Here is an 18541-nt window from a genome sequence, read left to right on the forward strand (position 1 = left end):
CCCAAAATTACATCAAAATCAAGTGTGTCTAATTCTACCAAATCAACCAAAGTGACTTTATGAGACAAAGAAATAAGACAACTCCTATAGACTCTTTTTTCCACTACCGAGTCACCAACCGGGGTAGACACCGAAAAAGGTTCTTCTAACACATCAGGGAGTATTTCAAAATTCATAGCCACAAAAGGTGTAACAAAAGATAATGTGGCACCAGGGTCTAACAATGCATAAACATCAATAAAAAAGACTCGCAACATACCCATCACCACATTCGGGGAACTCTCTTGGTCACCTCGGGATTAAAGAGCATAGAAGCAGTTTTTCTTGGGAGCATCAGAGTTTGAACCACTAGGAGGAGTTTTCTTATCATCTCTTTCTTTAGCCGTACGGGTTGGGCAATCTTTCAATTGATGGCCACTCTTTACACAACCATAGCACACACCCATGCTGGCAAGACATTTACCATCATGCGTTTTACCGCACTTGGCACAAGTAGGCCTCACCATAGAAGATCCCCCACTCTTGCCTCTTTGAGGCTTAGGGTTAGACACCTTATCTTTGTTGACCCTTGGACCACTAGAGGAGTCTTGGTTGGAAAACCTCTTCTTGAATCTTGGTCCACATTGACCCTCGAACTTACCCTTAGAAAAATTTCCATTATCGGTCCTTGCCCTCTTTACCTCTCTATTTTTCTTCCTAAGCCTTGTCTCCTCAACTTGTTTAGCATACACCATTAGACTTGAAATGTCCATATTATCATGAAGCATTGCCGCACGACATTCTTCCTCAATCGAGTCAGACACACCTGTCACAAATTGGCTCATCTCATCTCTAGGATTAGACACCAAGGACGAGGCATACTTGGACAAATTAGTGAATTTCAAGGAGTATTCTTGGACACACATACCTCCTTGACGAAGTTTGATGAACTCCTCAACTTTGGCTTCCCTCTTCTCACGGGGAAAGTACCTATTAAGAAATGTTTTCTTGAATACTTCCCTACTTATGGGACCCGCTCTTATAGCCCTATTATCCTTCCATTAAGTATACCATACTTGGGCCACATCCTTCAATTGATACGCGATTAGTTCGGCTTTCTCAATAGAAGTCACCCCCATAACATCCACTATCTTATAGACCTCTTCCACAAACTCTTAAGGATCTTCATCACTTTGAAACCAAAGAACATAGGAGGGCTCATTCTTGTGAAGTCTCTCAACCTTAAAGCCATGGTGCTCACATTAGAATTCACATGGGGTCTAACTTCCCTATTTGATTGTGCCGTCATGGCTTGGGCTTGAGTTGTCATGGCTTGTGCTTGAGCCGTCATGACTTGAGTCAATTGTTGGAGAGCCGCCCTTATTTCCACATTGGTTATAGTCCCCCTCATCATTAGGAGCTTGAGGAGCTTAGGGAGGAACTGCCTCATCCATATTCTCCTCTTCCATCCACTTTGCATTCACCCTTCTTGAATTCATTGCCTATAATCACAAGAAAATGGTTAGGAAAAGGACTTCATAGAGTTAGGACTCCAAAGCACGACTAAAGAGTAATGAAAGAAGTGAAAGTTCCTAAATATCTTATAGACTTTCATTCATAGGTGTGGCGCACTTCACACATGAACAAGACTCTACTAGACGTGGTTTATGAGACATCAACCTAAAAATAATCCCTAAACCTTATGCTCTGATACCAAGTTTGCCACGACGCAGGGGTACCCCCTAGACGTAACACGACGTACTTGACCCCGAATGGGGTCGTATACAAGCCCTTAGCATAATCATACACATAAAGTCATAGAAATGATGCGGAAAATTTAAAACTTTTACAATCGAAGTCAACTTCTTTTTCATAAATGAAAATAAGAATCTAGATCTTGTCTCAATCACCATCTAGTACAATAGAGAGTACTAATGGAGTAAAAGCCCTTTACTTCAATAAAGTCTCAAAAATAGAAAGTACAATAAAAGCTAGAAATGAATAATGACTAGTCCTCGAACCATGAGGACTCACCAAGCTTAGGGAATAGTCAACCCAAGCTTCACTTGAAAGAAGTAGTACGTCTAAATGACCAGAACCTACACTCATAGTAAATGTAGAAGAAATGGGTTAGCACATAAAGTACTAAGTATGGAAGCATTCATAAAAATCCTTGAAATTTGATAAAAAGGACAATTTCGTTGAAAAGCATGCATTTGTCAAGTTTGAGAATCATTTATGCATTCTAATGTAAAATACAAGTCATAGCATCTTCATCACATAAATCCTCATAACATAGTAGAACCATTACCTTAGCAACCCTAAGGTATACTTGTGAAATGTATGGTTGGTGTCCCATAATACCAACCATGCTAAGTACTCCTTTGAAGCCACCTTAGTCACACATATCATCTTTAGAACTCATCATAGTCCATAGTTATAGATAAGGAAATAGTCATGTACATTACTTGAACATAAAGAAAGTCATTCATTAGTAACAATCCATTCAATATACATGCATACATTCATGTCTTATCATAGCATAAGGAACTATACTATAATCCCTTCCAAAGTCTACTTGTGCAATGTAAAAGTGAAGTCCCATACCCCCACTCCTACTAAGTAAAGCTCATCAAGAAGTCATAAGTATAGTTTATGTCATATTCATTATCTATTCATGTAGGGAAAATAGCCTTAACCGACATAGACCATGTGAGCTACATGTAATCCAGTGTCGTGTAACCCCACACCGAAAGAAAGTGTCCTAGTTGCCTAAGGTAGAACTAAATGTATAGATTTTAGGTGGATCCACTAGCTAAAGACCTATGTGGGCACTTAGTTATGGTATAGGGAGATTACTTCTAGAAACCCGTCCTATTGTATTGACGAGGGAGTTTCCATCTCATGAGATCATTTGTAGAAGAGCAATCCTATTTTATTGATGGAAAGGCCTCTACCTTATTTTCCATATCCACTTGGTTCTAAGCATTAATTTCCAATTTATACATAGTTAGTCTTGAATTGCATTTACATGTTTGAAGGAATATCTTGCCCTTCATTCAATACAACTCATAAAATAGCTCATAGATTCAATAGTTGAGAACTAGCTTCCAACCTTAGAATCATCATGAACATATGAGTAAACCTTTCACATTACGTTCATAGTGTTTCATGAGAATAGCCTTTCAATCAACACAACAACATTATAACCATCGACAATTCATACATAGTCATGTGTAAGGGTAAGGGGAGAAAGATCTTTCAACAATACAACATATTACACAATAGTCATAGGATCTTCACTTTCTAAGTGAATCGTAAGTTCATACACAACTTTTATCAACAAACATAAACCTTCATAATTTTACCCCTCAAGGGTCATGAATCATGTATCACAATCACACCTAGAAACACTACATTAGACATGAATAGAACAAGATTCAATAACTACAGTACCATAGAAACAATTCATAGTATTCACCATGCATCAGTAGACCTATCACAATTCATGAAATTGGGGTCATGGGGGGTTCATGGGGGATTTTACTATAAAAATCACCATTAAATAACAAATCAACCATAGTATAAGACAATTGACCCATTGAAATCATTTTTAGGAAGAACCCATGGCTAGATTGAAAACCCCAGTTTTAAAGAAAACCTACTAATTGAAATAGAGTTTAAGGGCTTCATGGAAGGAAGCTTTCGATGAATCAAGTCTCCCATACCTTGATTGGAGATCCTTCACGAACTTGAAGAGAAGAAGCTACTCCCTTGAACCCTAAGCTTGAACTTGTTCTTGTTCTTCAATGGAGTCTTAGAGAGATATTTTTTGTTAGAGAGGCGAGTTGGTTATGTTTTTAGTCTTGTGAGTTATGACGTGTTAAAATAGTTGGATAATAGTTAATAACTACTTTTAAATGTCTAAATAAGTAATATAAATTATCCCCACCCTTTAATAATTAAAATAGAACTTACCTAATTTAATTCACCCTTGGCCGAGATTTTGAGCAGTTTCACAAACCCCATCCATGACCCCCCCACCCACGGGGCGTGGATGGACCCACGGACCATACTGGTCACTCGTGGGTTGGGTCTGGGGCTGGTCATCTTGGCCATGTTTTAGGCCTCACTCACGAGACCCCGCCCACGGGGCATGAGTGGGTCTACAGCCTGTACTGCATGGGCATGGAAAATGACTGAGACTTTGTTCATTTTGGGAAGGCCAAGCCTTGACTCATGACCCCCACTTACAGGGCGTGAGTCCATCCACGAGGCGTGGGTCCCCCTTTCATGGACCATGCTGGTTTTTGGCAGCTTTTAGGTCAATCCATTGGTCCTCCTGAAGGACCCTTGGTGGGTCCTTGGGGAGGGGGGGCAATGCTTTGACGTTTAGGCAATAAGACCTTAGTACTAGGTTAGGGAAGTTATTTTAGGATTTTAATATTTACGTTTAACTCCATTTAGGTTACTAGATTACGTGTTAGGCTCTAGCTTAGGTCCTTAGATTTCCAGGGTGTTACACATTTCAATTACAAAACCTTGCAAAAACTGATCAACTAAGAAATTTTGCCTAACTTTTAATGCAATAAATCAAAATGTCAAGTATGTGTTGAATCTAAGTATGTTAAGCATACTTATAAATTTATTGAAAGGAATTTTAATCCCTTAGAATTGATTTACACTAACATTTGTGATATGAAGTCAACACCATCTCGTCGTGGGAAAAAATGTTTCATAAATTTTATTGACAATTGCACTAGATATTGTTATGTCTATTTGTTGAATGGTAAGGATGAAGCGATAAAAACATCTAGGCAATATAAACTGAAGTTGAAAATAATTTTCATGATTATAAGTGGTATCTATGAAGAATATGCATTATCTTTTACAAAAATATATTTGGAAAATGGAATCATCCATCAAATTACTGCACATACTCACCTCAAACTAATGAAATTGTTGATAGAAAAAAATAAAACTTTGAAGGAAATGTTGAATGTCCTACCTATAAGTTCAGGTTTACTACAAAATTTTTTTTTTTGTGTNTGTGTGTGTGTGTGGGGGGGGGGGGGTGCTATCATTATAGCAAAATAGAACAACAAAAAGTTTGTCCGTTCTGAAAGAGAGAAACAAAAAGTTTTGTTTGTTAATAAAGGGAGCAACAAACAAAAAACTTTTGTTTGTTGAGAAAGGAAGCAACAAAAAAAATTATTTGTTCAGATTTTATTGTATCCTAATAAAGAATTGATTGTCGACCCTTAAAGTATATACACACAATAACTCTTGAAAGATAGTGATCTAACAATTTCCAATACAGTCTATTCCATATGAGAAATTGAAATGAGGGAACTATTTCCCAAAGGATCAAAATAGGACCTAAGACTGTGGATTATATGTTTATTGGATATGCTAAAAAATAGTAAAGCATATTGATTTATGGTTCATAAGTCTGAACCGTCGGATAGCCAAGTAAAGGGTTGAAACGACCATGGAATGAACCAAAGGAGAATGTACATAATAACAAAATTCAGAGGCGTAGTAAATTCAAAGGACATTTACTTCCTTTGGGTTTGATTTTGTAACATTTCTTGTTGAAAAATGAGTCTCACATATTCGAAGAAGCTATGTCTTCTATGGACTCATCCCTTTTTGGAAAGAGATAGTCAATAGTAAGATAGATTCAATCTTGAGCAACCATACTTGAGAGTTGGTTGATCTTCCTCCAGGAAATTATAAACCTTTGGGTTCAAAGTGGATCTACAAAAGGAAAAGAAAGTTGATGAAACTATTGAAAAATACAAAACAAGACTTGTTGTAATAGTCTTTAGACAATAAGAAAGCCTTGATTATTTTGATACATAATAGCCACTAACTAGGATTACATCAATTCAGATGTTAATTGCGTTAGTTGCAGTATACGACCTTCAAATTTGTCAAAATGGATGTGAAAACATTTTTTTAAAAAAATGGATAATTGGAGGAAGAAATTTACATGGAACAACCCCAGGGCTTTGTTGTTTTTGGTACAGAAAAGAAAGTCTAAACTTGTTAAGTCGCTTTATGGACTAAAAACAAGCGTTCAAATAATGACATGCGAAGTTTGACCAAACTATGTTGGCAAATGAATTCAAGATTAATGAATGTGATAAATGTTTTTGCATTAAAGACACTCCAAATCACAAGATCATTGTTTGTTTTTGTATTGATGACATGTTGATCATCAAAACAGACATTTCTGACATAAATTGTACTAAGCATATGCTAGAAAGTAATTCGATATGAAAGACATTGAAGTTACTGATGTGATTGAAAAGGTACTTGACAAGTTCAAGTATTTGGATTTCAATATTGTCAAGACTCCAATAAATGTGAGTTTTATACTTCAAAAGAATGAAGACAAAAGTGACTCACAATTGGATTATTCTAGAGTATTGAGAAGTATGATATATATCATGAAGAGTACACAATCAGATATAGCATGTTGCTATTAGTAAACTGAGTCGGTTCACAAGTAATCTCAATCAAACTCATTGGATGAAAATGAAAAATGTTTGGGAGTATTTAAAACATACTTAAAACTTATTGTTTTGCATTATAACTAATATTCAATAGTATTGGAAGAAAATAGTGATGCAAATTGAATCACCAGGTCAAATGAAGTAAAATCCATGAGTGGATATGTATTTACTCTTTGTGGAGGAGCAGTCTCTTGGAAATCTTTCAAACAGAAATGTATCACTCACTCTACTATGAAATCTGAGTTTATCACTATAGATAAGGCCAGTGAAGAAGTTGAATGACCCTGAAATTTCTAGAAAGATTTTTGGCCCAAACCATTAGCTCTAGTTATGCATACACTGTGAGAGTTAATATGCAATAGGTAGGGCATGGAACATGATGTATAAAGAAAAGTATCGTCATATATTACGTAGACATAATATCGTTAGAGAACTACACTCTAGTGGAATTATAATAATTGACTATCTAAAGTCAAAGGATAACGTGTCGGACCCACTTAAAAAAGGCCTTACTAGAGAGGGAGTTGATAGATTATCAAAGGGAATGGGATTATGGCCGAAGATAAGTCATTGACTCTACCTAGAAGACTGGAGATCCCAATATCTAGGTTCAAGGAGATCAAACAAAGTCATAGATGACGGTTCAACATTGTCAAATTACTTTTTTATGGTCCATTCTTATGATAAGACAATGTTCACTAACAAAGATAAAAGCATTACGACTTTTTAATGGTTTCTAAGTTTGATACAGGGTATATCAAATAGTGTATCTATGGGATAACACATTTAGAAATCACGTATGTAGGTGTAAAGTGTAAGCCGCTTCAAGGAGAATCTGGTAAGGCCAGTTCTCTATACACTTATAAACCAAGACGTGTTTATGACTGAAATGAACAAAACAATGAGAACCAAAACCATTTCAAGGGTTGATAGTGTGACTTATGTTGTCTAGGTACACATTAAATCTCGACGGTTCAAAGATATCAAATCTACTGATTGATCGAGTATATCCGATATATGTTCACTATGGAAAGTTTAAAGGGAAACCTACTTATCCAGATGCAATCAATCCTTACTTACGAATCACACAGTTTGTCATGCATATGTTTTAACAATAGTCATTCCATATTCATGTGGGGGATTGTTGGGTTTTAAAGGCGTGAACAGGAAATGAAGGGTTGTGACTCTCCTGAAGGGTTGTGACTATGCTGAAGGGTTGTGACCTCTATGAAAGGTTGTATCCTTTCTAAAGGGTTGTGACCGTTTGTAAGGTTGTCCATTTCCAAAATGTTGTGACCTTTCTGAAATGTTATCTTCTTTCCGAAAACTTGTGACCTTAACCCTTTGTTTGGCTATAAATAGAGAGGCTTTCTCTCATTTTTCTGCTATAAATTCTTCCTTTCTTCTACGTACATTTCTTACAAAATAAATCAATCGATCATGTATGTGTGTGTGATTCGTTGCTGTCATTTTGAGTTCATTGAAATTATCGAAGTTTGAGGTACCGCTACTTCTTTAATGGTTTATCCGTTTTATCTTGGGAGGAATTAATCTGCAACTTCGGGTACTTTAGGGGATTAAATTTCTTAAGGACACACAGTGGGTCTTATGGACTCACATAGTTCTTTGTTTTTCCTTTTCATCTTTTATTATTTTTGGTTTGTTAATCTGAATACAGGAGATAACAAGGTGGGTGGCAATGAATTCGCCTTAGGAGGACCAACATGTGGCTGGCTTGATTGACTTGTAGGGGGCAATGAAGCTGGTGGAGAATCGTATTGTTTCCTCTTATTTGCATGCTTTCGACGCTTTCCAGATGTCTTCTTCATTTCTTAAAAAGATACTCAAAATATGCATAAGGATACGTGTACAAAAAAAACTTATATTATAAAATTGTGAAGCATAAACAAATCCTTATATTGAAAAGATATGCTTAAAATAAATGATTACAACAACTCAATATTTATCAGAAGATAACTTAATATCCTATTTATCATAATACAACTCAATATCTTATTTGAAAGAACATACAGCAAACACCAATCCCAATTAAGTCATCACAACAATATAGTACTATTAACTAATAAAGTAACATCAAGAATTATCAAATATCAAGTCAAATAAAATGATATTGAAACTATTGCAGCAAGGAAAAATGCATTGGAGTAACTTATAACTAGGCAGATAATTAGGAATAGAACATAGTAGTGGTTGATTGTGTCTTACTTCATGAGAATCAAGCAACCAATAAGTAAATTTTCTTTTGCTACACTCAAACACTTGAACTGATGGTTAGCTTGTCAGATTATGATTTGTTCTGCTATCAGTTTTAATGACATCTAAATTATGTCGAAGAAGGTTATGCTTCCAATAAGGTAACTCTCAAAATATACTTTGTTTTGTCCAATTATGTGCAACACCATAACCAGGTATCTTAGATGGTGGAGAATTTGTTACCTTAGGTAGATCCCTAACCTAGATAGGAGTATGTTTTAATATTAAGGGGTCGTTTGGTAGGCCGCATCAAAACAAATAATCCATGTATTATGTATGATATTATTTAGTACTATGATTGGTAGGAATTTGGGTCTATGTATAACTAATCCATGAATTAGTTATACCTCCTACATAGTATTATAGGATGTATTACTAATACCTTCCATTTGGAGGTATTAGTAATACATGAGATATAATACCATGGGATAAGTTTATGCAAAGACAAAATATCCCCCAAATCATTTTAATTATTTTGTTTATTTTCTTGGTTTTATGTTTTTTATTTGTACTAGTAAATTTATTTAAATATATTAGCTTACAAATAATTTAGAGAGAGTTATTTGTTACTAAATAAATCCAATACAAATTAATACAATATTTGAAATGTGAATTGTTTAAGATTATTAACTAATTAAAAAGGTAAATATATCACCACATTATGTTTGTGATCTTAATTATATATATTTGTGTGGTTTTATAATTATTTATATTATGAACAATTTATAAAATTGCATACATATAAAAATTACAACTTGCAATTTTTATATGTTAATGTAGATGGTTTATTCAATTTTACTATTGTTTACCGTATTTTCAATTTTAAAAGTTGATAGTCTATCTTTTTTAAAATTGAAAATTGACATTTTTTAAGTGATCAATTTACTAAGATGACAATTATTTATCCTTAAATAATTGAAGTGAAAAAAATAAGGCAAACATGACAACAAAATATTTCTTCTCATAACTAGTTAGAAGGCCATAAAAAATAATATTGTCCGGCAATTATTTACGTTAACCCAATTACCTAATAATTCAAGAGTATAATTGCAAAGAAGACATTTATAAAATTTTAATCCAAACACAAGATGAGGTGGGAAAAAATGAACCAAACACTTAGTAAAAATAAACTCTGCATTACTAATATATGCACTATTAATCCTTGCATTACTAATCCCTGCATTATAAATCTTTGTACCAAACGACCCCTAAGTTTCATTGAAAAAAGTCATGAACTCTCGTGGCTGATGCTAAATACTATATTTCATCTATGTTGTGTGTCACGACCCAACCCACCGGGACGTGCGGGCACCTACATACTACCATCTAAGTAGGAGAACCCTCACATCCCAATAATTAAAACATGCGGAAGATTTATGAGAACAGATAAATGTAAAAACATGATTTTATAAATACTAACCTTAGACACTCTTTTAGTTAAAAACATGTAAAGTAATTTAATAACTCCCATGAATCTAGTCTAAATAGGTACAAGAGCTACTAAGAGTACATCTGGACAAGATAATTAAAAACACAACTCCCACCATGCGGAAGGAAGAATAGAAGTTGTCGGAGAGTTCTTCGTCTTCACCAAATGAAACGTCACCAATCCTGCATCCAAACTATGTCAAAAGACATAGCAAGAGTAGTATCAGTACAAAACACACATATTGGTAGGCATCATCGGCCAAACCGACGCCCACCACATAATATAAGAAACCAACCAGTAGAAATATACAATAGACCAATCGCTCATCCACCTTTACCCTCTCTTGAAATACCTCCAATATACACTAGTATTCTGACCACTGACATCCTTCTCAATCAACCTACCTACCAGGTACTTTATCATAGCCTAGCCATTCTACCACATTAAGAAATTCCCCAAACACAACCACTGATATTTCAGCCAACCGTTCACGTCATATCCTTACTTCCTCGTCACACTAACCAACCATGGTCACATAGTACCTTAAATCAAACTTTTTTCCTACTAAACCCAATCTCTTTTCCCTAAAGTGAAATATGCCTAAACATATTTCATCACACCCGTTACTTCTACTTCTCACCATTACAACACACGAACCACCCTTACTATCCATCACTCACCTCTTGAACACTTTATCCTTATACTATATCTAACAAGCTCGCTTAACCCAAGAACTATCAATATTAATATTCATAACATGTATCCCCTAAGTTCAACATGAGCAAGTCAAATAACATTATAATCATATGCATATATCGAACATGTACCACATTATCAACATTAACGAACAAGAAACCACTTCACATTTTATATCAAGTCACGCAATTTTGCCACATCATTGGTCCTCTCATGGAACCCAAACCCAAATAGTTAGCATAATGGAACGTGGTACCCGATCCAATTAGTTATGTCGGAATGTGGCAACCGATCCCATAGTTATGCCAGAACGTGGCAATCGATTCAAGTTAGTTATGCCGAAAAGTGGCAACCGATCCATTCAACACACCACAATCACAATCACAAGTATATTCTCAAGATCATACATTTAAGTCATTATTTCATGGCAATGATAATTCATCTATCTCATATACAACAAGTGTGATTAACAATGCATCATTCATATACATATACAAGTATCATAATGAAGCAAGAACAAACATACGTCACACAATCATAGAATCACAACAATCACCTACAGATTATTCATGCAAACCCTAATTCAGCCATACTCAGCCCTAATTCCTCGTCTAAGGCTTCTTTCTAGGGTTTTAATTCATAAATCTTTCGGTGCACGAAGCTCTACGCATAAATCCTACCATTGATTTACATATATTACACGGTGAGTACAGATTTAAACTACTCAAGTCATAAAACCTAGCCTACCTAGGTGCTAAGCAGTTGCACAGAGTTTTTGACTTCGATTCTGGTTTTTCGGGCATCGTGACGGTGAATTTGGCCAAGAATTTGCAAGATATCACCATCCTCAGCTAGAAATCTTCTTCTCATTCCTTCCCAAGCTTAGATCCATTTTTCTGAGGTTTGTAAGGTGTTTTACGACTTATTTAGGTATTTTACGAAGATGGAGAAAATATGATTTCTCATAATTTACGTTCTGCCTCGCCTATCCAGCCGTGGCACCGCCTACCTAGTGACATATGGCCTGCTGTGGCGGGACAATGTTTCAGATTTTTCCTGGATTTTTGTTTCTCCTAAATAAAGATGGTTTAGGTCGTTACAACAAATACCAATTTACCCCTCGTTCGTCATCGAATGACTAGTGCACGGATCAGTACATACCCTACCTTGTAGTATTTTTAACTAACCACTCGGTCCATTATGATTTTATGGTAGGGGATGGTTTTCTTGTTTCTCAATCCTGATTTACGATAGGCCCTATACTTTAAGAGACTGGTTAGGGATATGACGCAATGTTAGGGAAAAGAAATTTTGTGTCCCAAATAACACAGCCTGATCCCGCCAGGGCGGCAGTCCTCCCGCTGAGGCGGGCCCGCTGTGGCGAGATATCTCCCGCCGTAGTGGGAGATCAAAAACAAAAAAGGGAAATGGGGAAAGATTTTCCTCATTCTCTCTTTTTAAACTCAAACCACCCCCCAAAAATCTCCCGACTTGCTCATTCCAGACGACAAATCAGATGTAAATTTCTCGTCTCTTACACTTTTTAAATCCTTACTTGATTAATCACGATTGCATGCCACTATTGACTGATGAGAAATGGTTTTTGGGATAGTTATTTTGGAAATGCACTAGGTTGCTTGATTTATATAATAAACGCAACATGGTTACTTCCCTTACGTCCCTAACATTCCCACAACGTTCTGGGTGTAAGGATTTCGTAAAGATATGGTTAAATCAGTACAAAAATAGGTGAGGGAAGTTGAAGGGTTTCTTGGTGTAAAACTCCGATTTAGGCCTCTTTTAAGAGTTATTTTGTTGTAATACCTACTTATTTATGTTCTAAGGTAGTTAAATCACTCTGATCTGCTGAAACTCATTCGAAAATGCGGGTCTTGGGACGAAAAGGCACCATTGATGTGCCTGATGTTCGTCCTACATGAAGGCCGCTCTGACGGCCATCATCCCGCTATAGCGGCCTTTACAATCCCGCCAAGGTGGGATTATGGCCACTGTGGCGGGATACGCCAGGTAGTTCCCTCACCCCTTAACACCAAAATTTATTTTTCTTAATTTTAGCCTTACACCGACTATCCTATCACAATCTAACTTATATTCAACTAAATGTAGGCCTTCTAAATGGCAGGAAAAAATGACGAACACTTACCTTTCATCCGATTTCCCGATGCCGCAATTCGGGAAAGGCATTATGACCACCGTAACACAGGGTTTTATTGCAAGAGGGGTTTCGTACTGCACATGTTAGAAGAGAAGGCACTTGCTTTCTATGCTCGTCTGGTAGAGTTCAGGTTGGTTCCGCTGACTGAGGCTCCCCCAGATGCATGCTACACTTGGGTGAGGGAGTTCTATGCCATCCTACCTACTGTGCGATGGGATGAGTCTCACCCCATCATCTGCATCAAAAGAGTTGACATTCTTCTAAACGCCACTGCTATCAATGAGGCCTTAGAGGTACCGGAGGTGCCGAACCACGATAACGAGACCAGGCTAAGGGAGATGGATCTAGAATGGCTGAGAGACATTCTTGTTGAGCCTACGCGTCGGGATCGGGTTCACTGGGCTACTGTTGAGGGTATTACTAGCACAGATTGGTCACCCGATGCTTAGAGGTGGCTACATTTAGTGAGTAGGAGGATCTGCCCGTCAGGTAACCGCACTGATGTGACCTTTCCACGGGCCTTGGTGGTGGTGTCGCCATATAGAGCATCCAACTAGATGTGGGGGCACATATTATTTCGTAATGGAAGATGTTCTATCGGGGTAATACGAAGGGGTTCTTTCTCCCTAGTCTTATCACTACCTTGTGCAAGCGGGCAGGAATGCCACTGTTTGATACTAACGAGGTACTTCCTATGGATCCCCCCATTCACCCCCCTTTGGTTAGGACACGTTCTAATTATAGGAGAAAAATTAGAAGGATGGGCAGGGGTAGCAGCAGTAAGGTGGCCGTGGATTCGGACGACGAGGACCCACTCTCAAGTGCACAGGTTGAAGAGGACCTGGAGGATGTCCGGAAGAGGATAGGGAGCGCCTATGCCGACTTCACTCTGGTTCCACCCAGCACTGCCCTAGAGGCCTAGATGCTCCATCGCGAGTTGCGTCAAGAGAGGATGAAAGGTCTGGAGAGGGACCGTCTGCTGGTTCGGATCTGGAAGGCGGTGAAGATCATATTTACTTGTGTCGCTTCTAGGAAGGAGATTCCCATCATGGAGAAGGGGGATTTCTATTAGTTCTCTAGTCTAGAGGAAGCCATGACAGGCCTGGTTCCCCCGAAGGAGTTAGTCTCTGACACAGATACCTCTCGGTCGAAGGGTTCTTAATTGCTTGTTAGCCCTTTTTGTCTTGTAAATTTTAAGACAACTCTGTTTTTATCCTTCATTTTCCTAAGTTTTGTAATCACATGGATGCTAGATTTTGCTGTATGATGTAGCCTTATATTTAATCTTAAGGTTTTATACTCTATTACTTATGTTGCTGAACACTGTTAGGCTGGTAGGGCTGAATTCAGAGACCATTCGGGGTCTGAAATAGTGGTTAGGAAAAACAGGGGAGACGGGTTGAGGTTCTGCCTCACCTCATCTCGCTCTGGCGGGAGAAATTCTGCTCGGGTGGTCCCACCCTGGCGGCAATAATCCTGCCCCAGCGATCGAAACGGGAATAAAACCTCTGCCAAGATTTTTCTGGGGTTTTTTGCTTTTCTAAAAATTCCCAAAGGTTCCAGCTTTATCCTGACACTTAAGGATACTTTTTATACTAGGGTAATCATTGTCTACCCCCAATCAATCCTTTGATATACGAACCAATACATTTTAATGAATTCTGCACCACAAACCATACATCCACAGAATACGCCCCGACATTCACGACTCGCATAATTCAAATCAATTGGCCAACACACTGCACATAATAAGGTTCTGACACACATTTATAGTACACGCATTTGCATCATCACATTCAACAAGTTCAACTTTACATTCGCAGTTAATTCAATCAACAAGAATCACACGATCACAGTTTCCAGTACGCAACGCACGGACAATTTCAATTTATTAGTTAGTTCGATCCATAGATGACCATTACTGGTCACACATGCCCTTTTTCAGCCCCTAAGGCTAGATTCCAATTGGAACCTTCTAGTTCCAATTTACATTGCTTGTGTTCCGTCAGTCGTGACCACGACTTCTGGTTCACTTTGTTGAGATACCAATTGGAATCAGGAGATACCAATTGGACTCAACTCATACCACAAGTGAGACTTCGCACGAATGGAGAGAATAGGTGGAACAATTTCCTAGAATGTTTCTTAGCTTCCTAAAGATTAGATGTGGACGTTAACACACCAATCTGCAGGAGTCTAGTCCATATTTTGCTCTTGTACGGGTAGACCGGTAACCTAGGCTCTGATACCAATTCGTCACGACCCAACCCACCGGTCCATGTGAAAACCTACATACCACCACCTAAGTAGGAGAACCCTCACATCCCAATAATTAAAACATGCGGAAGATTTAAAGAACAGAGATAAATGTAAAAATATGATTTTATAAATACTAACCTTAGACACTCCTTTAGTTAAAACGTGTAAAGTAATTTAACAACTCCCACGAATCTAGTCTAAACAGGTACAAAATCTACTAAGAGTACATTCGGACAAGATAATTAAAGACACAGCTCCCACCATGCGAAAGGAAGAATAAAAGCTGCTGGAGAGTTCTTCGTCTTCACTAAATGAAACGTCGCCAATCCTGCATCCAGACTTTGTCAAAAAACATAACAAGAGTAGTATCAGTACAAAACACACGTACTGGTAGGTATCATCGGCCAACCCGACGCCCACCATATAACATAAGAAACAAACTAGTAGAAATATACAATATACCACTCGCTCCTCTACCTTTACCCTCTCTTGAAATACCTCCAATATACACTAGTATTCTGACCACTGACATCCTTCTCAATCAGCCTACCTACCAGGTACTTGATCATAGCCTAGTCATTCTACCACATTAAGAAATTCCCCAAACACAACCACTGATATTTCAGCCAACTGTTCACGTCATACCCTTACTTTCTCGTCACACTAACCAACCATGGTCACATAGTACCTTAAATCAAGCTTTCTTCCCACTAAACCCAATCTCTTTTACCCAAAGTGAAAGCTTCCTTAAGCATATTTCATCACACCCGCTACTTCTACTTCTCACCATTACAACACACGAACCACCCCTATTATCCATCACTCGCCTCTTGAACACTTTATCCTTCTACCATATCTAACAAGGTCGCTTAACCCAAGAACTATCAATATTAACAGTCATAACCTGTATCCCCTAAGTTCAACATGAGCAAGTCAAACAACGTTATAATCACATGCATATATCGAACATGTACCACATTATCAACATTTACGAACAACGAACCACTTCACATTTTATATCAAGTCACACAATTTTGCAACATCATTAATCCTCTCATAGAACCGAAACCCAAACAGTTAGCATATCAGAATGTGGTACCTGATCCAATTAGTTATGGCGGAATGTGGCAACCGATCCCATAGTTATGGCGGATGTGGCAACCGATTCAAGTTAGTTATGCCGAAAAGTGGTAACTGATCCAAGTTAGTTGTGCCGGAACGTGGCAACTCATCCAAGTTTGTACTTCTTCCCAACATCGACTCAAAGGAATAAAGTAAATTTGGATGGTTGTAATTCATCTCTTTACGCCACTAGTTGGTCATAATCCACGATAATTGGTGATTGGGAATCATACGCCTCAACTTTATTGTTCAAGTGAGCCTCCAAGTCATGAATATCTGAGCCAGATAGATCTATTTCTTATCTGAGCTCAACTTTTTCCTCTACCATTTAGGTTTTCATGTATGTAAGACTATCATAGAGGGACTCTTGAAACTTTTGAAGTTGAGCTTGTTCATGTAGTCAAGATTGACTCACTATCACTCCTTCGTCACAACTTTCTCTTTTTGGGATTCAGTCTCTTCCTCTAATTGAGTATTAGCTAGGCCTATAACTTGCAAATTATAAATGCCAAACTTAGCGTGCATTTCTTTGAGTTTGGAATGAGTTTTCGTGATTTTTAAATGGATTATTATAATGCCATCCATTGTCTTAGTTTGTTGCTCCATTAGTTGCTCAAATAAATCCATAATGCGAACCTCTTGGTTTGCATCCTCCACTTCATCACTTCTGGCAACATCACAAATAATAGAAGAGTCTTAATAAGGGTTCAGTAAGGGGAATAAGAGTTAGGAGAATCATTCCAATAGACATCTTAACCACCACCTATATAACATACATTTTATTCAAAATATTAGGTAGGTGCACACAATCCGCTCTTTTGGATAATACGACAATTGATATCCAAGTGGGGTAATCCATAGTATTGACAAAGATACCCATCACCCAACATTCATCAATCCCAATCTTCCATAACAATAAGGAGTCGTTTGGTACAAAGATTAATAATTGATGAGTCCATAATTTGGACTCATATAGGGCTATATTTTGATAGAATTAGTGTCCTCAAATGCATATTGTCTTAATACCTGATGAAAACCCTTAAGTTTCAGGTATTTAGAGTTTGAGTAAAATCATGGACACTACTTGGCAACAAGGAACAAGGCAGCTGAAAAGAATGAAGAAATGAAGGCCTGAAAATTGTCGAGCCCAGTTGGCAAGTTGCCGATCGGCCTGGAGATCGCCTTTTGTTCCAGTGTGCTGAACCTTGAAGGGAAAAATCAAGTTGGCGATAAAATGGAGTAGTTGGCATGTCGCCGAGTAGTTTCGCGAAGCAGTACTATATCGCCCAACAACTCGAAGCGTAAAGATGCTAAAGGCTAAAGCAAGAAGGCGATGAAATCGACCAAAAGGCGGATCACCGAGTGTATCGGCCATCCCGACTAACTACGTCGAGTGATCCGCTGCAACACAAATTCTTAAACACTATAAATACTCATTTAAATTGTTAACATAGTATCAAGTCGTAGAAAATTATTATTTAGACTTGGAATATTTTCAGTCTGATGTTTTAGAGTGTTTTGGAGACTTTGTTCTGAGACCTTGAAGATTCAAAGGGTTTCAACTCCAAGAAATTGGACTTGGGTCTCGAAGATTCTACATTCTTGATGTGTTTGAAGAATCCTTCATACCCAGTTGATGGAAACTGATATTGGTATAATTTTTTTATCTCTTTTACATGTTTAGATGAAACCCCAATTCTTGGGGTGTGATTTTGTGACTATGGGTTAGATTATTTTTTGGGTCTTGCTTGTTGATGGTTTATTTGTTGTTTAAATGTGATTTTGTTTAGTAGTTGTGTATGAACTTGATGGAGTTGTAGTTGCGAATATGATTTCATTTTAGCGCTTTCGGTTTGCTCAAGAGAGTGGTCGTGAAACTAAGACTACTAAATTGATAGTCAGTGGTATTGGGTCGACATGGGTTCAGCTTGAGAGAATGAATCCTAGTCCTTGTCCCACACATTTAGCTCGAGAGAATGAATGGGATAAGGCGGAGGCTGTTCTTAAAGAGGCAACTCGGTATTCGAGAGAAATCGAGTTGATTTGGGGTAAGTTGCTCGAGAGAGAATTTACCCCCACTATAGT

The 18541-nt window shown here is 37.7% G+C and overlaps 1 protein-coding gene across 1 annotated transcript; it reads right to left on the reverse strand.

Moving 5' to 3' along the window:
- Nucleotides 1-299: 299 nt before the first annotated feature.
- LOC125869876 (uncharacterized) lies at nucleotides 300-1330 on the reverse strand. The gene is made up of 2 exons (XM_049550283.1): nucleotides 1140-1330; nucleotides 300-969 (listed from the first exon to the last, which is right to left on the reverse strand). The coding sequence occupies exons 1-2, from the start codon at nucleotides 1328-1330 to the stop codon at nucleotides 300-302; spliced, it is 861 nt and encodes a 286-aa protein (XP_049406240.1).
- Nucleotides 1331-18541: the final 17211 nt, after the last annotated feature.

This window comes from Solanum stenotomum, chromosome 7, assembly GCF_019186545.1.
Source record: "Solanum stenotomum isolate F172 chromosome 7, ASM1918654v1, whole genome shotgun sequence".
Lineage (NCBI taxonomy): Eukaryota > Viridiplantae > Streptophyta > Magnoliopsida > Solanales > Solanaceae > Solanum > Solanum stenotomum.

Bases quoted from the DNA above. Each gene is read 5' to 3' on its own strand.
- LOC125869876 (XM_049550283.1), bottom strand. From the start codon at position 1,330: ATGACGGCTCAAGCACAAGCCATGACAACTCAAGCCCAAGCCATGACG. The intron at 970-1,139 runs GTCTATAAGATA...ATTTCTTAATAG, and splicing joins CTTAAGAGTTTGTGGAAGAG to GTACTTTCCCCGTGAGAAGA.